At 31.5% G+C, this 27,115-nt stretch overlaps 2 protein-coding genes across 2 annotated transcripts; both read right to left on the bottom strand.

Annotated features, from left to right (window-relative positions):
* Positions 1-12,800: 12,800 nt before the first annotated feature.
* Positions 12,801-13,734, bottom strand: LOC149399457 (uncharacterized). The gene has a single exon (XM_089612855.1). The coding sequence runs from the start codon at positions 13,671-13,673 to the stop codon at positions 13,179-13,181; it is 495 nt and encodes a 164-aa protein (XP_089468981.1). The 5' UTR covers positions 13,674-13,734; the 3' UTR covers positions 12,801-13,178.
* An 11,068-nt stretch (positions 13,735-24,802) lies between these two features.
* Positions 24,803-26,653, bottom strand: LOC149399456 (CASP-like protein ARALYDRAFT_485429). Its single transcript, XM_089611028.1, has 3 exons — positions 26,182-26,653; positions 25,661-25,793; positions 24,803-25,411 (listed from the first exon to the last, which is right to left on the bottom strand). The coding sequence occupies exons 1-3, from the start codon at positions 26,313-26,315 to the stop codon at positions 25,217-25,219; spliced, it is 462 nt and encodes a 153-aa protein (XP_089467154.1). The 5' UTR covers positions 26,316-26,653; the 3' UTR covers positions 24,803-25,216.
* Between the last annotated feature and the right edge of the window lie 462 nt (positions 26,654-27,115).

Genomic DNA, 27,115 nt, shown 5'->3' with positions numbered 1-27,115 from the left:
GACTTCCACCTAGGAAAATGAAAGTGCCACGTAGATATCGGTATTGACCAAATGTGACGTCGATCTTCATTTCATGCTTGGATTCTCGCCTTAATAGGTTTAAATTGTAACCTACGTTGACAGCCTAATTTTTTTGTATTAATTAGCGATTTAATGTTAGCATATAAAAATCGTAAAGTATATTTTTGAATTCTGAATAGTATTAGGCATTATTTTATAATTAATTTGCAGAAGTATCGCAGTTTTTATTGTAACAAATTTTTACTACCGTTATAGGTTCACAGCTCATTCATTTTTGAGTTTTGCTAGTTTGAATTAAAGTAAGATTCCAACCTGGATTGATTAGATAATGGGCTAGTACTCCTAATTCGACTTCAAAAATCGATTTGACCTATTTTTCTCTATAAATAAGTCGAAATCACATTGTCTTCACTCTTGCATTTAAGGGATTTATTTGAGTGGTTAGTAAAGCTTATAATGATATGTGTTCAAGCTCTTAAGATGTCTTTTACCTCTATTTTGTTATCTATATTTAGGTGATTGTATTAGAAGCACAAGGTTAGATTTTTTTCATTGATTTTTTTTTTGAAACACGTTTAGAAGTATCGGAAGAGATATTATGCGAGAATCGAGAGGATTTCAAATTTACGGGAACCTAAGTTGCTATTGAAGATGATAGACGTAATTTTGGTAGCTAGCAAATGAGTCGTTGAGTGCAAACCTTTATTGTACCATATTATTATAGTAAATTGCTTTCCGCCGGGCAAATGTCCTCCAGACATAGCCACCGAAAAAAATCACTTTAGCCCCAACTAAGTTTTGTTATAAAATTATGTGTTTATTGATATTAAAGACAATTTAATATCAAGTATGGCTAATTTGAGTCAAATATTCAAGTGGATTTCACTCGTCGAATCTAAAATATTCTGACTGATTCTTATTCCTCATTGCGAGAGCTATAAGATTGATAATTTATTTGCCAAAATCTGAGCTAAAATGAATGAGAAATTGATGTTGCAAGTGTCTTGAAAAACATTAAAAAAAAATGAAAAAAATTGTTTGTTTTGTGGTATATTTACAAGAGTCTCACATGAAATGAGAATGAAAAAATGTGTTAGCTAATATAACTAGTTTGTTGAAAAATGTTTGGATTTGCATGTGTGATCCAATTTTGTAGAAGGGCAAATATTCTTGGAAACCCAAATTCACTACACGAGCGCACCGCCGTAGTCCGATCGGACGGACTAGTCGAGCCGAGCTGGCTAGTTTGGTTGAAGTCTAAATTTTGTGGGCCTTAACCAAGTCCATTCAATTTCCTTTCAGTTAATTATTAATTAAATATTGCTATTCATATTTAATGTTATCGTTTTGATGGTGCGTAACCAAGTTGTTACATTGGTTCAATGTTCTAACGTTTGATATCGTAACATATGCCCATTAACACATTATAATGGACTTGAATGAGCATAAGTATGAATGTTTATAAGTTCTTGCTAAGCAAGGTCGGGTTTATTTTCATGCCAAGGGCTGAAACACATAAAAATATTTTCCATATTTTTTCTCAATTTTCTCGACGGTGGTGGTAGCATTCTAGCATGCGTTCAAGTTCGTCGGAATTGAACAAATTGATACTTTGTTCGTCTCGTACGTCGTTGTATTTTGAGAGGCGGTTGCTCATGTTGTTTCAGCACCCGGTGAGAGAGCAATAACGTTTTAAGAAAATTGTCAAACAAGCATCGACGTGTTCTTCTATTCCCTTCTTCTATCGATTTCTTGGTTATATCAGCTATTTTATTTTTTAGTTTATTTAAATTGTATTTCATGTCTACGTATCTATTTTATTAGTTTCATTTATGTTTATTTATTTAATTATTTATGCAACGTGTCAATTATTATTTCCCGCTTATTATTAGAAAAATAGTTAACAAGTTTAGCGCTTAGTTTCGTCTCTCTTGTTGGAGGGGAATTGTGATGTATAGTTGCAAACATTGAAATGAATTAGAGATGATAAACTTTTCTATGTCACTTCAAGAGTTCAAACGTCATAGTTATTTTATTTTTTTTTAATTTTTTCATTAAAAAATTTCGACGCTACAACAATGCAAAAACGAACACTGCGCTATTCAATTCCGGCAAAACATAACTATTATTAGTGGAAATTATCCGCAGATAAAAAAAAAAAAAAAGATATTTTATTTTTGAAGTTCAATTACGGTGTTGTAACTGAGAGCCGATCACAACCATTACAGCTATAATGCCAGCCATTTATGGGGGGGGGGGGGAAACTTTTATCCATTAAACTACTTGCCATTAAGGCTTGCTCAATTATTTTAATCTCCCATATAAAACTCTCTAAAAATGAGTTTATTTTTATTTTTATTAGTATATTTTATTCAATAATTAGTACTACTAATTTACTACATCAAAATACACATTTAAAAATTAGTTTTTAACTTAAAAACTTATCGCAAGATGTCGTAGAAAATATCAAATGAAATTTTGAAAGGGCTAATAATTTGATGTGAAAGAAAAAAATAGAGGACTCAAAGTGCAACTAGTTGACAAGTTAATACAAATACTAACGACATGTTAGGTAGCTGTACACGAACGACATGTTAGGTAGCTGACTAACGTTTGAATTCGAGATTTTCAATTTAGAATAAACGAAAAAAATTATTGCAATTTGCCCAGACTTTCTAGAAATTGGCTTTCCCCAAAAACTCATAAATGCTAGTTGGATAGGGTTGGAATGAGTTAGATAGTTTGTCGATGCACGATGAACTGAATTAATTATAATGAGTGAAACAAATTAATTTACGCCTCAAACTTACAAGTACAAGTACAACTCACTGTATATATATAAGTTATGGCATTCACATTTTTCACTTCAACAAACACTTAAATAATGATCACGCGCAAACAAAATCACACAACAAATTTCAACGCCGACCAATTACTTTCGGTGGGTGTCTCCGTGTGAAAAAGCGACATTAAACTTTCACCGACCATTCATTCACTCGGCGGTTGACTTTTGAACTACATTTCATCTGGTCAACGGTCAATACACATTAATTTAAAAAAAAAAAGCGAGAAAGAATAGTCTCAAAATTACAAAGAATAAAACGAAAGCGACGCCGTTTGGGATCACCGGACAGCCGTGGAATTCCCATTGGTGGGAGAAATATGTACGGCCGCGGAGGACTTGCCAATCAACGAACTGGTCTTGATCGCAAGAGAACAGAGGTCAGCCAAAGAGACAATTCTTTGGGCCTGGGCCTCCGGGAGAAGGAAGTAGATTTGGGCCGGGCTTAGATCCTCTTCGTCGGGTACGCGTGGAACGCACGTGCCTATCGAAATGTGCTCCGAGCTCCCGAGAAAGCATCCACTGTGCCTCGACGTCACGTCTCTCGCTTTGACCGGCGTTCTGTACTCTTGAAGCCGACCGTCCGATACGATGACCACTTTCACGCCACTCGACAGCCGTCTGATCTTCTCACTCACAGACTCCAACGGCCCCGATCGGATCTTCTGAGACCTGCTTGATATCTTCTTTCTTTGAGATTGGATTGAAGCAGAAGCCCCCATTCTCTCTCTCTCTCTCTCTCTCTGTTACACAGACTTGCTTTTCGTGTGTATTCGCGTATATTTTTGGGTTAATTAGTAATTTAGTATATAAATCTAATAATAGTATATATATGCTATTGGAGTGATTGTTGTGCACAATTGACTTGAATACTATAACTGTTGGCCTGATTTGTTATTTATTCATTATTTGGTACTTATATTTGTTGATTTAATAGAACAAATGAATTTTAATTATGATTTTACAATTTCAAAATTTTATTTTTAATTAATATTTAAGTGAATAGTATTATAAATGTGGCCCCTCCCTCGAGCATGAATATTAATGATTTGTGGATAAAGCCATGGAAGTTGCACACTAAGAGAAGTAAAATAAATAAGAAAATACGACGTTCAAACTTCAAACTTACAAAGGAGAAGGGCCTCCAATGAGAAGCCAATGGCCCATTTTAGAGGAAGAGACGATGTGATATGAAGAAGAAAAAAAACTCATTTTGACTATATGTTTAATTAATCATTTGATTTTTGTTTTCTTAATTTATGAAAAATATTTTTTATATTCTAGAAGATCTCCCTTAAAGTCAGAGATAAGTTTAAGTTTTAGAATCATTTTATTTAATCATTTTTGTTTACTAAAACAATCTGATATCCCTTGATTTATGATTCAATTGTTGTCATTTAATGTAGGGAAAATAACACATTTATACCCTGTGTTTTAGTGAAATGTCGAGTTTAACCCTCGGTTTTCAAAAATGTCGAGTTCATACCATCTGTTTAACTAAAATGACGAAATTATACCATCTGTTTAATTAAAATGACGAAATTATACCATGAAATGAATAACAGCGTCACAAATCTCCCTTTCATTGATATTAACTCTTATATAAGAAAAAATGAATCAAATCTAAATTAGTACCCTAACTTTCAAATTCTCAATTTTTAAATAAAAATAGCCTTAAATTGAAATTAAATAATAAAACTCATACCTTCTAAGAAATTACTTCATTACGTGTTCGAATTGTAACTCTAAATTCTGGATTCTCTGTTCGAATATGCGATTTTGATGACTATCAACTATCGATGTTTACCCCTTTGCCTCTTTCTGTGTTCTTCACGATTAAGAGACTGTTGTTTATTTTTTAGTTTTTAAATAAATTACATATATGGTGCGAATGAATAAAAATAATTGGTGTTTATATATAAATATTATAGTCAACGTCGATGAAAAGTCAATAAAAAGAATATTCGTGACACTGTTGTTTATTTCAGGGTATAATTTCATCATTTTAGTTAAACAGATTAAATAATTTCGTTATTTTAGTTAAACAAAGGGTATGAACTCGATATTTTTGAAAACCGAAGGTTAAACTCGATATTTCACTAAAACACAGGGTATAAATATGTTATTTTCCGTTTAATGTAAAAATGACTTTCTTCAACTTTATTTGAATATGTTCAGCGGTTTCTCACTGTTTGTCATTCTTTCGGTCAAAATCCATGTTCGTTCTAGTAAGTTTTTATTTATTCTTATTTATTCATAAACGCTATGACAGTTATTTGTGTTTGCTATCGTTTATTTTAACCAAAATCAAGTATTATATACAACGGACTACAAAATTAACCATTGTAGCATATTTGTCTACCTGCGCGATATTCAATAATTATTAAAATTAACTACTTTAAGCCTTAATAAAAATATAAATATGACACAAAATATTGCATTTGCGTATCCTCATTTATAAAGTATTTTATTTAAAATTCCAATTTTTCTAATCAAATATATGAAACAGGGATATGTAAGATGTCTTTGCTTTTGGACTTGCTTAAAATGGATTAGCTTGAGCTACAATACTTTAAAGTGGGCTTCCACAACATTAAGATGTCTTTGCTTTTGAACTTACATAAAATAAAATTAAGTGGGCTTATAATTTTTATTTATTTATTGAATTTGGACATAATTATTAGTGGTCTCAATGATTTTGATCAAAATCAACCAAACTATTATATATGACACTTTCAGTAATAGGCCGAATGAGCAAATACAAGTCTACTCTTAACCTTTATATATATATATATTATATATATATATATATATATATATATTAAAAATACCATATTCTTATATAATTTGCTGTTGAAACTTGCGAGCAAAATCGTTGTTTACAGTTCGTAGCATATTTCACATTCATGATTATATAATTTTTTTATGCATGTATGTATGATTATTAGTTAGAAAATTACGTTCTTAGTTTCATATGTTTCAATCAGATTTGAATGTCGAATACATGCTTTATTAATTCTAGTCCATAAGTATTCAGGAGATGGAATAGATGGAATTGACTTTGCTAAAAAGAGATGAACTTCGGTTTGACTTTTAATTGCCTTTTTGTTTCATTTGACGATTTTTGTGGAAAATGTTTTTTCACCATTTCAGGAATCGGATTGTACGTGCTTGCTGATTTTTTTTTTTAACTCGTATTAATTATGTCTAAAATTTCAATAATTATAGACATGCCTGTCTTTAATTTCGATAATTGTAAGCATATATGTCTACAAATATCTAATCTGAATTTCGATAACCGTAGACATGTATGTCTACAACTTAGACATATACGTCTACAATTATTGAAATTGTTACAATTATGAGAAGAAATTTATGGACATGAATAGTCTGTTCGTCACTGGCACCACAGGCCTCCTCGTGTTGCTGGGGTGATCTCGAATATTGTGAAAGAGCTATTTAATATATGTATATTAATATATATATATATATATATATATATATATATATATATATATATATATAATAGCGCATCTATATATGAATATGAATTATAAGTAGCTACAATCCAAATAGTATTGTCTCACGTTTATGAAGATCACGATTACAATACTTGATGTTTAGCATTCACAAATAAGTACTATGGTCGAGCTCGAGACAAATATTCACGCGTTAACAAAAACACCGTAAATGTTTCTTCACCATGCCACTAAATACTTGATAAAAAAAAAAAAAAAAAAATATCAATGCGTGAAAAACGACCGAGAGCAAAACCAGCGACAAAGGAAGGCTAGCCCATAGGAGGGGCTATTGTCTCCTATAAGAAGTTTAATATTTTTTGTCAGTTTTTTTAATTTTACCTTATAATTTTTAAAAATAACCCTTTAGATATATTTTTTTGCGTACGTATAGTCCCCTAATTTACATCCATGGCTCTTTCTCTGAACATCAACTTTTATAGACGTCGATGAACTTGGGTGACTTGCTAGGAATTTTACTTGATACAATTGGTTTGAATTTATAACTGTCCAGCTTCAACAAATATAAGTGGAAAGTCAAACAAGTTGGAGAGTAATATAAACATATCGGCGCCGATTAGAGAGATAAACAGCTGGATCCAAACAGCTCTACTGTCAAATTATACGGTCTATGAATGGGTCCATGACCATTGATTTTTTTTTTTTTTTTTTTTTTTTTTAAGAAAGTCCATGACCATTGATTGAATGTTGGGATATGACACTATCAAGTATCAACCAACCAAATCCAAGATAAGGAAAAGCCATGCAAAATTAAGGTGATATACACAGTACACACGTACGTATATGATATAATACATATTATATATAATGGTATTGAATATTATCTGCTGGCCCTAAAAAGGAGAAAATGATGTATATTTCATTTATTAATATAACTATATAAGTAACACATATTTATATTTGGAGGACCCTGTGTGCAATCAAGTATGTACAAGTATAACTTGAACTCTTCTCATTAATTTTGAAACTATTATACTTACTTACTGTAGGCCATTGTTTGGAAAATGCTCCTCAAAAGTCAAAATCTTTTATTATCATTGCTATTTTATTGTTTTGTTAAGGTAGCTGTATCTCAATTCTCAATTGCAGAAGAAAAGTTTTTATCATCATCATCAGGCAAATGCTGAAATCAGTCTGTCAATATCTACTCCTTTAAAAAGAAAATTATTGTGAGGAAAGTCACCGTCTCACAAGAGTATCATGAAGCATGATGAAAACGTGGCGAGTATCATGTTTTTATTTATTTATTTTTGAATTGAAATGATTACTGGTATAGTACTATAATATATATATATATATATATATATATATATATATACAGGGTTCTCATAAGGAATTTGATTATTATAGCATTCGTTTTGCAAGCAAGTTTCGCCTGCTCCGGATCGGTCTCATTGATTATGGGTCAGATATGCACTGTCACATAGGTTAAGACTTGAGAATGTTATATATCTTTTACTTTAAAATTACTTCATAAGTGAATAATCGCGTGATTTATCAAAATTGATATTTAAAAAAAAGTTTGTTTGTACGAGAAATTTCTGAATTTTAGATACTTGATGTATACTTTCTGTTATTTTCCGCGCAGTCCATGAAACTTCGAAAAGTTTACACCCACACACATGATTCGGTCACGTATATGAAAATAGTACTTATTTTATTTAGCAAATAAAATGACATTGCTCTACAATTTGGAATTTATACAACAACAACAAAAAAAAAACACTTTAAATTAATAAATTAAGAAACACGAACATTTATTGTTCTCGTGGAATAGTAAAAAAGCAGTTCGAGTCTCGTTCTCCTATAGAAGCTGGTTATCATGATTCATGATATAGCATGTACTATTGCGGAATTTGATTGGTTGTAATTGTATACATATGGTTTCTAACTAAGACCTAATATGTATTATATGCTTTTATATTTCATAAGCGAACACAGAGTATACTGTGAAGATTGTCCATCATTAAATAAAACAATTACTGTACCTTTTGTTACATTTTTCATGCAGATTGTCAACCAGGTCATCAAGGTGTATATTCACGTACGCTTTCATTTTCTACTTAGCAAAATCTAGATATGTTCTATATTGAGTTTGAGGAAACATATTAGCTATATTTAGGATCTGTTTTAGTCATTCTACAGATTTATTTCTGTAATATTATGTAGACTATATGAACAGAAAATTATATTATTTTGTTGATATCTACCCTCAAATTTATTTATGTTCTCATTTCTCTTTGCACTAATACAAAACTGAGATTTTACAACCGTACATAACCGTTGTAAAATACCTATGTACCTTAAATTAGCTATTTGCAACTTTCGATCAGAAGCTTTATTATGCACATTACCACTGCCGGCTTTGGGCTAAGGCTGGCTAGGCCTAGGGCCCCATATGTGGATGGGTCCCAAAAAATTTACATTTTTTGCCTATTCTTAAGAAAATTTACATTCTTTATCCTAAAAATTTACACTTTTGGCCAATTTTCTAAAAAATTTACATTTTTACCCTGAAAATTTAAATTTTTATTAGTATTATAGGACCCCAAAATATTGAATCGCCTAGAGTCCCCGGTGAGTTTGGGCCGGCCCTGCACAATACTTACAGGAAATTTATTATTTACAAACTATTAATGATATAAGACAAATTTGCAAAAAAGTCATTTTTCAGATCAAATTCTCTAAACAACAAATATAATATATCAAATCGCCATTAATTCAGATCTTTTTTTTTTCTTTTTTTTTTCAATTAGGATGCACCACTTTCTAAAGCTAGGTACTTGTACCCACCTTCCCTCAATTGTTTTTTACACTTTTTTTGTGAGTTTGTTAGTTTTTTTTGTTTATCTTAAAAATTTACAAATTAGCTCTATAATTTTTTTTCCTCTGTATATTAGCATCTCATGTCGATCCGAATGAATCATCGTTTGCCCCGCTAGGCAAGGTTTCATTTCTGGCTCGTGATATAAGTTTCGTATCTAATTATTTTAGTGGTAGCGATTTATTAATAACTAATAAAAATTAGGTACTCAAGAATAATTAATTCACTCAAAATATCGATGATGTGATACAAGTTGCCACATCAAAAGTCAATTGTCAATTTTTATAGTATGGTAAATTTATAAAATTAGAAATCAACATTTATGCCATGTGAACATTACCTGGTCAGGAACAGGATCAACAAGCTGGTCAGAATAATATTCTAAATGACTTCATTGATCGCTGTCGGTGTTTAATCTTCTATCATTCCCGTGTTTACAACGCCCAGTGATCATTCTGAAAAACGCCTTTTTTTTAAGTGAAACATTCATCTAAACATATCTTATTTACCACCTAATTAATAAGCTAATAAGTTGGCACAGACTTTCTTCAATTATTAAATAATAATTTGTGTTAAGTAGAGGTTGGCCTCGTGCGGATAAGATCGTGCTCAAATTAGGTAGTTAATTAATGTAACGTCTCATAGGGCTTCTAAATTCAACACTTAGTATCTGATTGTTTATTTCTTTGTTGCAGCTTTTTTGTTTTCTTAATTACATTATATTGGCCCATGCATGGCTAGTCTTCCAGAGAAGATTCTTACAGACAAATTCAGGACCGGTGTATGTTTGTGTATATGTATATTATAGTATATACACAATTATTATCATACATATTAACATATATATACATATTAACATATATATATATATATATATATATATATATATATATATATATATATATATATATATATAAGGTGACAGTATGGCACTTTGAAATTTGAATGGAACAACTTCTCACGTGAAGTTGAGGACCACGATATCATTTCGGTTCGATCCTCATCATATATATAATATTCCTTCGAAGAGTACTTATTTTTTACCATAAAAAAGCTTAATATTTTTTGTTTTCATCTATTTTCCTCACCTTTTCTTTTTATCCAAAATGCATTCATGTATTTGATATCAACGTGAATAACTTTCTAATTTTTTTTTTTACAAAGTCACTATTCAATACAGTTGTTACTTATATTTATGATTTTTTTAAAAATAAATTGTTACTTGCCCATTGCCATGTAGAAGGTTGCTCCCTGGTTGAATATGTCACTAGTCATAAATAATTTATTTCGCAATTACTTTGCATGAATCATGACACGCTTACAATGTCAACACCAATATATAAGATTGTCACTAATAAGCTTTAAACTTATATGGTGCGATTATATTTATATAAATTTCATCAAAATTAGCTGCTACGAAATAAGACTTAAGAAGAATAGACTTTTGAAAAAAAATATAATAAAAATGTACAAACCTAGTAAATAACCCAAGGAGTTTGATTTCTTTATTAATTTTTGTTGTAAGTTGGTCTTACGAGACTTCTTGAATTTAGTCTTTAATACATAAATTTATTTAAAGTAATATAATTAGAAGCATGGGCACGGAGCTAGCTAGTTTAAGTTTAGGGTGGCTTCTCCGCTTTTAGAATTTTGTCTTTAAACATATTTTTTTTTACTACATAGTGTAACATTAATAGAGTTTTTTTTTTCCCTTTCTTACGCCTCTCAAAAAATTTAAAAATCTGTAGTCTATGTATCATTTTATGCACCTATAAGTAAATCATGCACCGCCACTTATTATAACGTGTTAATCTAAAAGAATTAAAATATAATCATTACAACGCGAACGAACTATATAGTAACATTTACAAGGTTTAGTAATCGTCGGTGAAATCGACCAAAAAAAAAAAAACCGGTGCCCCTAAGTGTAATGTTTGATGTTGGTTTATTATGTATATCTCATGGTCATTTTTCGAATGGAAGGAAATAGAGAGACTATTTGAGACTGAACAGCATTGTTAATGACACATATGTAGTTTTTAGATGACAACTAAGTCCCAATTTATTGTAGTGGTTGTAAATACACATGATATCTAAAGCCCCGATTTGTTGTGTTTCGTAGATATTGATGACTAAATAGTGTTTACGTTTAATCAATCGTCGTTGAGGAGTAAACTTTCAAATTATGGTACTTATTAGCAATCAAGGACGAAGCCAACCCTAATTTTTTTTTTTTTTTTGCATTCTTTGCCCATTTTTCATTATTGTTTATATTTTTTACCCTAAAAATTTATAAATTAATTATCCCCATTTGACTTCTTTTTTTTCACATCAGCCCATTTCATCTAAATTTATGGCTTCGTCCCTGTATGCAAGTATTTGTTTTTATGTTATTTTTTTCTTCTTTAAATTTAGATTTGGACAAGTTATTCAACACTTTGTTAAAAACATAAACATACAAGTGATACAACCATTCAAAGGCATGTAAGTTATATTATTTAAATACGTAAGAAAAATATCATAGAAAGAGCTGATATTTTCAATAAAAGTACATTAAATAATCAAATAGTACTTTCTCAACATTAAAAAAATATAAAATAGTCGTTTAATACTATAGTAGATAAACTATATATAAGATATTGAAGATCTGGATGGCATAAATTTACCTGCTCTAAAAAAGCCAAAGTAAACTGATAAAGGAAATAATCTGACTCACTCAAAGCATTTCTTCGCATATAGAGCTTACGTATTTCCCTGAGCAATACCTATTCATTTCAATGTTCTGTTCACGTCAGAACAGCTGTTGAGATAGAAACACGCCATGCAAAAACCCCATAATATTATTTCTATTTATATTCCACACAAATAAACATAACAAAAGAAGTACACACCAAATAAAATAGATGTCCCTCAAAAAAAAAAAAAAAAAAGATATGAAAACAAATTATTTTGTCTGTGATATGTTTGTTTGGCATAAACATTTTGGACAAAGTAATGTAACTCCAATCACCTTTATATTATCAACACTCTAATTAAGCATATAATTATTTGATGATTAGTATGATATATACGGATTGTTCTTCGTGTGCACACTAAAATCTAAGCCTACGTCACTGTTACTATCATTATAAAACATAAACATCACAACTATATACAGATATATCCGTATATTGCCATAGCTGTACGGCACAATTACGACCTCTAATACTCATTATCATTTTTTGGGCAATATTACCGCGTTCTAATTATTATTACTAATGAGCCCTTGCTACAATTACGTTTCATCCGAGTTGGGACAGCTAATATGATAGGTATACGTTGGAAATTAAGATGTGAACTAGCTATTAGCTAGTCACGCTCATTAATCTTTGCAATAAACTCTAAAAGCAAATTAGTTACGATTAATTCATACCCAAAAGTCAAAACCACGTCCGATTTATAAGCATTACAACATCTAGCATCCACGCTTTGTTTTCTTTCTCTTCTACGCGTTTTTTATATTTATAAAATTTTCGATAATTATAGTATTTTCTTGGTAAATATGAAATGTGAATCAGAAATTCAGAACAGAACATAACAAAATGATAAGTGCTTATTGATTTTATTTTTCTTCTCTTGATTTGTACAAGCCTTTCTTTTCAACCACCATCAAAGGGTAAAATTGTAAAACCACCCTAAAATGTTTTAGACATCAATTTAAAAATAAAAAAAATTGAATCTCTCTAAAAAAAAATCACCAATCACGAGCCCTAAACCAGGGCTCCACTCGGTAATTACCGACTTTTCACTTTCACCCCAACTTGACTCCCTATTATTTACGAGAAACCCCTATCCTCCATCAAAACTCCAAATCTACCCATATTCCCGCTTCCCAATGTCCAACATTTCCACGATATTTACAGAAACACCATATTCGATTTCTTAAAAAAACCACATTTTAACCCCCACCGCCTTATTCCGGTATCGCACTAAGCATCGCCGTGAACTTCCCTCTCCGTCTCCCCCTCCTTCTCCCACTCGCATCCACAGAGCGTGAAGCGCGTGAGTCACCGGAATTATCTTTCTCCTCCGCCGGAGACACCGCGCTCCGGCGAAATCCACAGAAATCCCCTCCGGCTCCGGCGCCGCTCTTCATGAGCGCCGAGCTGGCCTTGACGGCCAATGCGGCCATATCCTCGGCGTGAAGCTTGGTCCTGAGCCTGGCGAGTGGGAGAGCGAAGTAGAGCTGTCCGGGAAGGAGATCGTCTTCTTCTCCGACGGCCGTGACGATTCCGTCGAAGTCCAAGTCGTCGGAGTCGCAAATGAAGAAAGACTGGTCGTTCCTGGCCATCAGGCCCATCACGTACGAGGCTTTGACTGGGTACGGATATTCTTTTAGCCTTCCGTCTTGGAGAATCAGTTTCGCCGTCGCTGTTTGGGTCGAGCTCGAAGAACTGCATATCCCCATTTTTAGAGAGAGAAATCGAAAGAAGTAATTAAAATGAAGAGTTTAGAGAGAGAGAGAGAGAAAGAGAAATTCAGACAGTTTCGGTGGTGGTGTGTGTATCAAATATCAATATATAGGCGTATAGAGACAGAGAGAGAGAGAGCGATTGTCAATTCTTATTTGTGTTGAATAAAGTGTATTGAATATTGATTGTGTTTCTGCATTGCATTTGTACTGAGTTGCCACGTTGGATTTGTCGTTTTGTTCGATTATCATTTTTTTCTGTCCTCTTTTTATTTTTCGATTAGTGGGAGGGGTTTGCCAGGCTGTAAGTTGGTAGCGACAGGTTGTATATGCGTGTAGTTAGATATCGTTCCCAAAGTGTCCTGGGCTTTTATGGTAAATTACGAAACAGGGACTGTCTCATTTTACTCTTCTTAATCATTTCGTTGATTAAGATGTCAAGTATTTATAGTAAATCGGGAAATCATTGTTTCCGTTATCGTGTAACATGTATTATCGAATTCAGGAATTTACCAGTTTATTATATAGCTTATCAGGTTGACGAGGACGTGATATTAGTATTCCAGCCTATCACGTTCGTTTATTAATAGTAAATAAATATTTCTGCATGTTAATTTAATTATATACGTTGTTTATAGCTGAAAGAAAATAAGTTTTAGAATATGTGTGTTAGAGATTTCAATATAAACTTAAAATTTTCTGTAATTAAAGTTTATAAAGAATGATACCAATTGTTCTTTTAATAAAAATTAAATATAGCTTTGTATGTACAGTGTCGACTCAAATTATTATGTGGTCTTAGACGAGAGTAAAAAAATTATGACTTTTTAAACATATATTAAAAAAAATGGGTATAATAACTTATATTTCAAAAAAAATTGAGACATTTTTTTTTTAATTTGAGGCTTTTTTGAAGGTTTTTTTTTTTTTTTACAAAAAATTTGAGGTTTTAAGCCATTATCTGAGGGATTTAAACCTCAAGTCGACCTGTGTCTTGTGTATGTATAAAGAAAATAGCGACGACCAATCAACTTGACAGTTTACTTTTCATGTATGTTAACACGAAGTCACTAAGTAAATTTTAAATAGTTTAGGGGTTGATATAACTTGAATGAATTGTTATTTTGGTAGCCTTGTATGTTGAAATATTAGTGATCATTTAAATTTTAAACTATGGGTGTGACTTGTGAGCGAGGTATTAGATTTAGAAGACTATATAGCTAGAGGCAAGTATATTCACGTGAGAATACTCGATACATTATTTTCTGTAGCGTTGAATAATTCAAGTTCTCTAAATGTAGGCATTTGGGTTTGGGGGAAAAGTGGGTAAAAAAATTTGTGGTTGGTCCACTTAATTATGTGCTGAAAGTATTGACCTTGTGAGCTGTGAGTTGTGAGTGAGTAATAATAATGATCATCGATGGGATAAAACAGTTAGGTACTTTTCTTGATACTATATGATCTACCTAACGTACATTTCCAAGTATTGCATAAAATTCAATGCTCATTGTGCTCATGTCCTTGTCTCAACACTTTAATAATTTAGTTTTGATCATTAAAAGCTTTGTTTTTAAGTGTGTTGGACATTTTTGAACTACATACAGAAAATTGAGATTTGGGCTATGTTTCTATTAAAATAAGGAAAAGGATAACTAGGCGTTATCAACATCATAATTCTATCCACAAAGATTAATTTGATATAGATTATTAAAAAAGAGAATAGTGTTGATTATCAATTCACCATATTATATCTCAAATTGTTTTCCGTTATATATTTTTCAAATTATAAATTGTTTTATCATTCGAACACGTTGTCGAAGCGCACACAACGTCGTATGAAATTCTGATTTTTTCTTAAAGTATCACCACAAACCATCGAAACATATATTTATATATGTTTTTTTTAGTCATTCATTTTTGTTATGAAATGTAATAAAATGCAATGGTTTGCGATGTCTTATCTTAAATGTGGCAACGTGTAAAAAAAATCATCCGATGATACAAAAAAATATGAAAGACATGGGAAAACTTAGAATAGTATACACATTCAAAATAATGAGAGATAGAGAACCCAAGGTACACCAAAAATGGCTATATAATGCTGCGTTGTAAGATAAAGTGTGGCCGGTATCTTCATAGTCCGATGGTGTATGTCAATTCATCAAGAGTTGACCACGTGCTTGAAGGTTAGAGGATAAAATAAGTGAATATCGAAGAAGTGTATAAATTTAGATTGAATTAGTTGGAGAAGAGTTTTTTTTTTTTCCTTTCATAACAAAATATTATCGTTTTTCAATATAATAATTATTATGTAAGAAGATATTTTTCAAAAATCTTATGTTAAAGCATTCATTGACCTTGAATCCTTGATGGTCTTGTTTCTTCTTTGAATTAAATTATCAGTCATGAAAAGGACGTTGTCGTTTAAAAGGTATATCAATTTGTGAGCACACTACTAGCGTAAATAAACTTTTCCAAGAGACGCTTTTGAGCTGGGAAATGTCTAGTGAAAGTTTGATGATCATTTCACTTATTTCTTTCCTGGCTGGAAAGAAAATGACTTTTATATGTTTTACTTCTTCTATTTTTCTTTCCTTCTTGGTCGAATTACTTTTGGTCGTTAAATTTTTCAACGGGTTGATCAATCTTAATAAATTGATATTAGTCTAAATCCTACGTAGAGCAAGCCAGAGCATGATTTATGAATACTTTGAGTTGAGTGACATGACTCATGCATAGTTAAAGGCTTAGTTATACAAAAGACCAAGTGCAATGGATTCTCAGTGCATAAGATAAATACTAATATACACGTCTATAGATGTCAATTAATTATAATGACGATTCCTATTCTGCTTTTGGCCGGTGTTGGCGGGTCAGCCTCTATGAATAGTCGGAGATGGTCTTGACGAAAGAAAACCCTAAATTCGACTAAGGTCGTAATCCTTGCGAGGCCTAAAGATTGATACCAAGATCGGCTTAGGATTGACTAATGCTAGACCGTATGAGTGTGGAGACAGAAATCAAATTCGGGAGACCAAATGTCAAAACTAAATTTTATAAAAAGTCAGAATAACAAATATTAATTAATTAGAAGGGGAATTTAAGAAGAGTTTTATACGTTTTAAAAAAAACTTGTACTAAAATTTATTTTTTTAGAGGATTTAATTTCCATCAATTGCTACTTTTTATTGCAAATAAAAAATTAAATTAATGGCTCTTAATATAAATAGATGTATATAATAGGGGTCAATTAAAAATGTTGTAGATCAATCAAAATGGAAAAGGACTAAAAGGTAATAATTTTATTATAGTGAAAAGTAATAATGGTTCCTTTTTTTTTTATTTACGAAACAACGTAATCATAATTATTCCTCCTTTTCTACGAATCAATTTGATAAAAGTTTACAATCTACCCACTTTATTTTCTTTCTTCTCAATCCTACTCAATGTATCCACTCACATTTTCATCCCTCCTTCTAAACAAAATCTTAAGCTAATAACGCAAGATTTATTATAAAAGAGTCGGGCTAAGCCAGCCTAGTGATTTTTCAAGACTTTCGACACCTATAGTAGTACACTAGTACTATAGTTTTTGAAAACAGCAGAACGATGTTAAATACTCATTAATTTATCTACAACTTTCAAACTCTCTAAAAAGAGTTCTTTTTCTTACTTTCGAAAAGGTATACATGAAATTAAACAACACTTTATTTGCAATCCATAGTACACTAAAAAAAATAGAAGGGCTTTTGAAGAATGATCAAAATCTCATTAACAACACTTTATTTGCAATCCATACTACATTAAAAAATAGAAGGGCTTTTGAAAATGATCAAAATCTCATTTTCTCTTACAAACACACACTCATAAAAAAAAAACCGCATTTCCGTCGATATCAATGAAGTTTAAGCGTATATTATATAATTATTTCTCTCTTTTAATTGCATATTTCTAGCAAATTTCTAATTTTCTCGTTCTTACCTACCTACCATACCTACGACCATTTGCGATTATTGTTCACTGTTGAAAATAATAATATTAAAGAATCAATTTTTCATTCAACTTTTAAACATCTAATTAAAGTTGTAGATATCTTATGTAATTATATCCATGGCCGATGAAGGATATTATAAGGATCATTTAAGTATATAGTCATATTTATAATTTTACATTGTTGTATAATCAACGCAGTGGCGGACCCAGACTCCGACGACGGGGGGGGGGGGGGGCGGGGGGGCCAAAACTGAATTTTGGCTGGGAAAAAAAAAAAAAAAAAAAAAAAATTTTAAGCCTGAATTTTTTTTTTGGGGGGGGGCCCAGGCCTCTTGAGCCTACAAGGTAGGTCCGCCACTGAATCAACGTTTCGTAAATTTTAAGTAAATAGTTACGTCCATGTATTTACACGTGTAAATTGACGTAAATATTCCATTTTTTTTTTATTTCAATGAAAGGGTTAATCAGTAATATCATGTCATTTTTATGACTATTTACTTAAAATTAGCTATATAATAATTTCAAACATTTTAATTGACTAATTATCTAATTTTTTTAATATTATAAACAAAGGAAACGTGTCACCACGGAGAGTAGTGTGTGCTTCGCTGCAACGCCCTAGGACTGCAACGTGGAAATAGCTGAGCTTTCATAAAAACTATTAGAAAACATATATATTTAAAGTTTTATATATATTAAGCAAAACAGTCGGACAAGAAATTGCTGGCGTAAGCTGATCTGGTTTATTGCTTTGTATGGTGGTTCAACCTCAAACGTTCTTCAATGTCTCTTTACCTGGATGATCATGTATTTTTATTCTTATAATAAAATCATAAATTTTTGTGTGTGTTTTGTTTCTCTGAAACCAACAATTTACGATTCCCCATCTAAAAATTTTGGCCGTTCCTTTTACGTTTTGCCGTCACTCGTACGTATATAAATTATTATATATATAGTTATTGTTATTCATGCATTTTCTTTCCGGTTGCAGAATGTCCGCTACGCTATTTGTTATTTAATATGGTTACATGTGGTTTCTGAGCGAAAGATAAACCAAATAAAACAAAAGAACAATAAACAAAATAGTCATTGTGAATGTGGTCAATGTATTTTTGGATTATTCTAAAGAGGGATCTCGGTTGTCCTTTGGCTTTAAATTAGATCCAATTCACTTCTTTTGGATTGAATATTCCTGCGAGATAAGAAGGATTAAATTTTCTGTCGCGACCGTAACATAACAAAAAATTTATATAGAGAACCACCACACACATCACACAAAATGTCACTCATGAGTTATGACTATTTTTGCATGCTTAAGAAGCAACATGGGAATCTGATGCAAATTTTGAATAGAAAAATAATACAAATTTTACATTATTTTTAACCTGTATTATAATAATATAAATATTACCAAAAAAAAAAAAACTTCATTAATGAAATATTCTATATATCTTTAATTTTAATTTTTCAAATTTCCTTATCTAATTCATATTACTTCTCTATATATAATTGTTATAATTTCTTTATTGAAATATATATTTAAGTAATAAGTATGTTTTATGTGATTTTATTTAGTAAGGTGCATGCGTCATAATATTATAAAAATGTAAACATGTGTTCCCCCCTTTTGTGTTTTTATAAATTAATCCTTTGGGTTTTATTTATTTATAGAATAAAAGTAAAACTTAGGCTATCTTTTTTGTTATAGTAGTTTTTATTTCATAAATTAATCAATAAAATTTAACATCGATCTCTACAAATACCTTTGTAATTAAGAAATATGTTAATATTTATGAACACAAATATTAGTTTTTATCTAACTTTAAGTTCCACTTTTGGCTCTCTTTAAATTTTATATTTGATTTTTACCTTTCTAAATTTATTTGACATTTAGCATGTGTAAATTTTAAAGTTTGACATATGACCCGCCTTAAAGTTAGTTTGGAATCTAGAATAGAGGGGCTAATATGCAAAATAATGTTCAAGAGTGCTGATTTGTAAATTTTTAGAATAAGAAATCGTAAAAAAAATGAAAATAGAAAAAAAAAAATGGGCATAATAGATATCTAGCCATTTCAAAACTTGAAATTGCAATCATAGCCACAATTTAGATCATTTTTGTTTATTAGTCACCTCAATTTATTACCTATCAAATAAAGACTGTATTACACATCTACTTATTCCTGCTCAATGGCACAATTTTATGAGAAAAAAATAATTAAAATAAACGAAATAAATGACAATTACTAAGGATATGTGATTAATGAGGCAAAACTTAAGCATACAAACCACCGATTACATCATTTGAAAAATGATCCAAACGTCAAACCCATTCTTCCCTAAAAAATCGCAGGGAAAAAAAACATAAGCTCTAGAGAAATCACAAAAACGATATTTTGAATAATTGAAAAGGAAAAAGTGGTTGAAGAAAGAAAGAGATTACCAACACAAAGGAGCATATCAATAGTAGAAAATACTAGATTAAGAAATCAGTGTATTGCAAATGGATTATGAAAGCTAGATTTCTATGATTTTCAAAAAATAAAAATTGTTCAAGTATTAAGAAATTCATATTTTTTTTGTTTCGAAAATATCTGGACAATATATAAGATATTTTCATGTTGTTTATATGAACTAGCTGATTTGTTATTTTGTATACGTATTTTATAGATACTCAAGATGGTATTGATTATGGCCTTGGATAATAAATGGTAATATAATATTGTTGACTCTTTTGTTTTGTGTTTTTATTTGCGATTATTGTAAGGCCTGATTTGTTGAACATGAGGACAAAAATAATTGCCAATAAAGCTTCTGCTTTGAGACCTTAAAAAATGGTCGAAATTGTTACTGCACAGGTATGATTTTTTTTTTTTTTTTAGTATTTTCAGAATAGTAGATATAATAGTTAATTAGTAATAATTTTTGGTTATTATTGAAAATTTAGTTTATAATTGTTATTAACCGGTATTGATTTTTATCAATACAAACGAATTTATCGGTTACATCCTGAACATATTGGAGATTGGTTTGTGCGTGAAAACAAAAAAAATCATATCGCATTACATCCTCTATTGTAACCGATTTCCATAAAAAGAAAAAAAAGTCATTAACTATCTATTAATATTTTTAGAGTAATATTGCAAACTGAAAGCGTATTATTAAAAAGGTCAAAATGGAAATTTCAACCCACCAAAATCCATGCCACTTACCCACAGTGGCTAAAAAACAAAAATTTCTGAATCGTAAGCCACATTAAAATTGTTAAGTGTAAACAAGCTTAGTGAATTACAAAATTCAAACAAATTGAGGAGGTTATAGTCCACTATGGCCTAGCACTGGCTTGGTTTATATATATATATATATATATATATATATATATATATATATATATATATATATATATATATATATATAAACTTAACAAGGCCCTTTTCAAAACTCATTGATGCCAAAAGGTTCATTTCACGAAGTGTTTGACGATGCCTAAACTAACATAACCTATGGAGGTGCTACAAAGTACAATACTATTGCGATGGTGAATAAACGTTGACATTTACAGTGAGAGCCAATTAAGAGAATAAACGAGGTATTAAACTCGTGCTCTTTATTTTAGTTCAACGACTCCAATGATTAAGTACTCCTTTTTGTCAATTTATGAAACGGATAAAAACACTTTTTCCTTCTTTTTTTTTTTTCCAATACATTAGTGCAAATATATTAATGGTACGGATGTTGAACTTGAACCTAGTCACCTTTTTTTCTTACGAACTTTTTTTTAGGATAATTGAAACATGTCCTACCACTAATGCTCTAAACTTCCCGTGCCTCTTGTTTTCTTTGAAGCTTCCTCTTCTTCTTCTTTTCCTTTTACTCACTTAACTCTCTCTTTCCCACCGAAATATTCAAGAAAGGAGAAAAAACAAAAACTCATTCAATCCGAGATTCTCTTGTATACACAGAATCTGATCTTTCTGACAAAAAGTCTTCCACTATGTATCTTTTTTAGATTTTCATTCACGTTATGCATGACGAATGGTTTTGCAAAAGGAAAAAAAAGTCATTTCAGAAATATTTTAAAAGGCTATGCTCACCAAGAACGATATAAATGTATATGACGACAACACAAGCAATATATTATGTTTAACCGTACTATATCCGAAATTTTATTAATTTGATTTGTATAATCTAATTATTTGGGGGTTCCACTATTCCAGACATTTTATAGATATTTTATTTTTCGTTGTCTAAACTTTGAAGTAACTCATGTAAATCTTTCTAGCAACTTACTATGTCCTTCAACATTTCACCAAAATAATATCTCTAACTGAAATTTTCATAGATAAGTCACAATCAGTCTATGATCTTAGTAAAATTACTGGCCATATGACTCACTCATGCCATTTTTAAAAATGAGCCAATTTGGTGGGTTTCAAGCAAAGTTTAAAATTTCGGAAATTACGTGAAAATTACATCGAAATTGCGATATTTTTTAGAAGACTTATTATGTATGTTTAGGAATTCTTATATGTGTATGAAACTTATTTTTTATATTTGAAATTATGCAACATTATTTCCGTCGCAATTTCCATGTTTTATTGTAATTTTCGTCGACCACCGCAATTTTCGTCAACACAATTTTTTTCAAATTTTCACGTTATTTCCGTCGCAATTTCTATCGACCACAACAATTTTCGATTTTTGGAATCACCTGCATGAAAAATCGACCACCGATATATCAATCCTTGGTTTCAAGAACACATCTCACTTAAAACAATTAAAAAAATAAAGGGACACTTGTATCAATCACATGGTATATAAATATTTTCCATTAATTGACTGATATTATTTTAATCAAATATTTGCTGTGAAACAACAACGGTACATGAAAGAGTACACTTCCTGTATATTTCTTAATAAATTTGACATTATGTATAGCCATATGAAATGGTATATAAAGAAACATGCATGGTTGGCATAAACAACATCATCAAGTCCAACAACCGGCAGAAGAACATTGCAAATTGCAATTGAACTTGTATGGATTTTGAGCGCGAGACAAGCTTTAGAAGGGAATCCAATCTAAGAACAAATGTTTTAGATTTATATAGACCTAAAACAATGAAGAAAAATAAAATCAGGAATAGGAAATCTCAAAAAGCCAGACAATATCTCTCTCTCCATGAATAATCTTTGATCCGAGTCACAAGTTGATGATCAAAAGTTGGTCATTGTTGTTGCCAAGAAAGTTCCTTCCATATATATTGCATTCGTCCCATGCCCACATAGTTGTCAATAGTTTGACCCCATGAAGATCTTCAAACTTTTCCTATCTATTTTATTTTTGGATTTTGTTTTATTCAGTCAAACCTAACAAAGCCAGTATTTGACACCTCATCACGTCCCACGGAGAGCTTATTTGACACCTCATCACGTCCCACGGAGAGCTTAATAAGTTTGTATTTTCTATCTTTTAATAATTAATCACCGGATATTGGAAATCTCTATTATATATATATATATATATATTTATGTATATGTAGAGAAAAGCAGCCATTATTAGAGCAAAAGTATTTAGTCATGAATTAAAATCCGCCTACCACATTTTTTGTTTTCTTCGTTTGTTCATTGTATGAAGTGGAAAGAAGAAGAATAATATAAAAAAGAGAATTATTGACAATCATTCTTATTTCGAAATTTTCGTACAAAAACGTTTTTGATTAATACGTCAGTATATCAATATTTCCCCTTACCCCATCCAAAATGGCAAATTGATGATATATGGGTCCAATATTGGGTCATAAATGATTGGGCTGGTCTCAAGTGAGTCAGGTCGTTCAAGTCCAACTAGGTGAAGGCCTACACAAGTTCGTGACCCAAGTTTTGGTCCAACTAACAATAAAATTTAAGATCAAACCCCTAAAATTAGAAATTACATTTAGCCCCCCCCTAAAATATATATGTCTAGTACCCGCCACGATTTGGCTAACTCGAGCTCATTCTGAACATTTGAGGGTTTAAAAATTGATGATATAATATGATTTCTTTTGGAAGGATGGAAGTTTTCATTTTGATTAAACGGTTTAATACGCTAGTTTAAGACATTAAGTTAGAGTATTGGTCACTGCGGACATCACCATAATTTTTAGTAATTTCAATTTGTAAGTTCTTGCTTTATTTTCATATTAACGAGTTTATATATATATTTTTAATTTTTTTTATCATACCCTACAATGTTATAAAGTTGACAAAGATAAATCATACCCTAAAATATTATAAATTTCACGAAGATTAAAGATATGCGACATGTCCCTCAACGCTTTTATCGGAATTTGCCTTCTATTTTTCGTCGACAATTTGCCCACATTCCACTTTGTCACACCACAAAGCACCGAGAATGAAGGCAATGGCCTGAAGCCCAGATTCAAATGTCACACACACGCCCGACGAAAAAATATCGATCCTTCCCCATTTGCCACACATCACTCTAATGTCACCCTTTCCTTTAAACTACGTGAACGGATCTCCAATGAAGCCAATGTCTTTCAAGTTCAAATCAGACCGGGACTCCAAGTATTCCCAACCTTCTTCTCATGACTAAACAAAATTTTCAATTTTGTTTTGCTATATTTGCATTTTATATGTTTATATACTAAACATTAGTCAGACGAATTATCTCCCGATAATTTACTCAGAAAGGTAAAATCAGTGATAAGGGTAAATTATGTTGGATTTAGTATCAAGTAAATAATTAATTTACAAGTTAATGGGTAATCATTAAATTAAGAGTAGTATTATTATGTAAATATACAGCTCAAAGGTCGTACAGTTAACCATTTAATTACTCTACTCCATTTAAAAGACGGAAGTGCCCAAACAGGAAAAAAAAAAAAAACATTTGTTGTACTTCTTACGCTTGTAATTTACTCTAAACCCCAAAAACAAGAACAAAAAAATAAAATAAAAAAATCACAACCACAAATGAAGTGAAGTCACAGCAGCTAACTCCGCTATTCAAAACTTCTTTAATTCTGGTTGTGATATGTTTCATTGTCTTGTCGCCCGACATAGACCTTTAAACTTATTGGCATTGAGATTGAATAAATTTAGGTGGCAAAAAAAAAAAAAACGAATATATTGAGGTTCTTGGGTTTTTTTTTTTTTTTTTTATCATTTAAGAACGCATACAACTACAAGTAACATATTACACATGATTAAAGAATCAAAAAGCCAATAGAAGAATCAACAAAGGGCCGGGGATGCAATCTTTTTATTATCAACAACGAGTACTTGCCTAATTACATGAAAAGAATAGCTCTCATCTATTTGACAATATAATTCAGCTAATTACAGTTCTTCAATTTTTGTTGTATATTAACCAAACCACACATCTAGTACCTGATCTGTGTAGATGATTACGCTTTCGTAGCTTCAACTTCAAGTACCCCGAAACTACTCTCAAGTTCTTTCGACAAACTTTCTCATCAGTACCCTTATGGGCGTTTTGAGTGAGAAGTGGGTATATCGAATTTTGCTTCTTTTTAATTTTACAAAGAGGGAAAGAGCCAGAGGTTGAACAAGAAAGAGGCGAAGCAAAGGAACCAAGACAAGAATGCCATGGCCGCGGATAGCTGGTATCTACTGCACAGCTTACCGGGGCAGTAAAACCCGCTCGACACGATCAGCAGATCTGCCACGCTGGCGGTCGAGCACGCTGCCGATAGTAGCAGATACGACAAAGCCTGCCACGACAAACATTTTGTCAAAAAATTTATTTTCCTCGGGATTTTGGTCATCTGCGAAAAATTTGATTTTCTGTCCCATTTTCTCTAAAATTTTCATTTTTTTATTTTCCGGTTCCAAACATAGCCTGCAACTCTCTTTCCATTATCTTTCCGTCAAAATTTGATTTTCTGTCGCATTTTCTATGAAATTTTCATTTTTTTTTTCAGGTTCCAAACATAGCGTGAAAGAGTGGGAATGAGACATACGCAATCTCCGAGGATGAGAATCGAGATGGTTCTGGATTGACGGGGCAAGAGTTTGATGAAGACGGAGTAGGCATCGACCACTACGAGTGTGAAGCTCCACGGCACTACCAATCCCATCACTGTCACCAAGTAGCTACATCAAACAAATTTCAAGCTCAAATTGAGGAATTTATAGTACAAATTATGTTATTATAGACAGCTGAAAGATTCCCCCTTATGAATGATAACAATCGTGATACAATGAATACAATCACAAACCAGGCTACATGGCAAAATTCACAAATCAACCCACACATGTATGTATAGCAATCCTGGTTTGTCCTAAAATTAATTTGTGTTCTTTTTTTTTTTTCTTCTTCTCCTGATCTTCTGATCTCAATCGACTCCTATTTCGTTATAGCTAATCCACAATTCAGTGTATGAATGGCCGATCACGAAAAAAATCAACAAAAGTAGAATTGGAAACAAGGTATAATCAATTAACGATATACAGAGATGAAAAGAGCGATTATAAAAGTTACCAGAAAGCGGTGTAGCTGTAGAATTGAACGTCGAAGCACATGAAGAGGAGAGAGGCAAAGGAAAATACGGTCTGACCCAAGCGCAGAGCCAAGCTCGCGCTGGTTCCGAACGACCCAGGCAATTCCTCCGTCATCGCTCTCTCTCTCTCTCTCTCGCTCTAAATTCGCATGCACGGACAAAAACGACGACGATGACGATGGTGATACGGAGTCTCCGGCTCCATTGTTGGTGGTGTTGGTGGGAAGCGAAGGTTTCAACCAATTGTATTGGTGGCTTTGGGTGAGAAAATGGAATTTGAATTTTCTGTGTTTGTGTTCGAAGACAAATAATTGGAAATTTGGTTGAATAATAATAATAATAACAACAGGAAGAAGAAGAAGAAGAAGAAGAAGGCAAAAGTGTCGGAGATATGAGAAGAGGTGGGAAGAGAGCAGTGAAAGAGACGGATAGTCGGCCACGCGGAGCTTCAAGGCTCTGCTTTACGGTGCATGGTTGTTACCATGTTCCCTGATATTGATTTGACGGTTTGACCCAATTTGGTGACACATTAGTTTTAGTACATTGTACATTATTATTCGATGCTTTTATTTTAGAAATACTGTTTAACTATATAATAACTTTAAAAGTTACTAAATTTTATCTGCCTTTAAAATTATTTTAACATAACTGAAAATATACAAAACTTAAAATCTTGATTATTTTATTCTGAATTTTATTCAGATTCTCTATAGAACCACTACTGACTCTAAAAATACTATTTTCACAAGTGAGAAAAACTATTGTGACAATATAATTCTCGTGTTGGTAGAAGCGGAGGTGGAGCTAGTTTATGATAAAAGAGGTTAATTTAGAATAATTTTTTTGAATCGAATTTGCCTGATATTGATTTGACGGTTTGACCCAATTTGGTGACACGTTAGTTTTAGTACATTG

This window comes from Urtica dioica, chromosome 4 (assembly GCF_054948205.1).
Source record: "Urtica dioica subsp. dioica isolate 48M chromosome 4, U.dioica_male_clone48M_v1_H2, whole genome shotgun sequence".
Lineage (NCBI taxonomy): Eukaryota > Viridiplantae > Streptophyta > Magnoliopsida > Rosales > Urticaceae > Urtica > Urtica dioica.
This window is presented reverse-complemented; position numbering and strand designations above follow the sequence as displayed.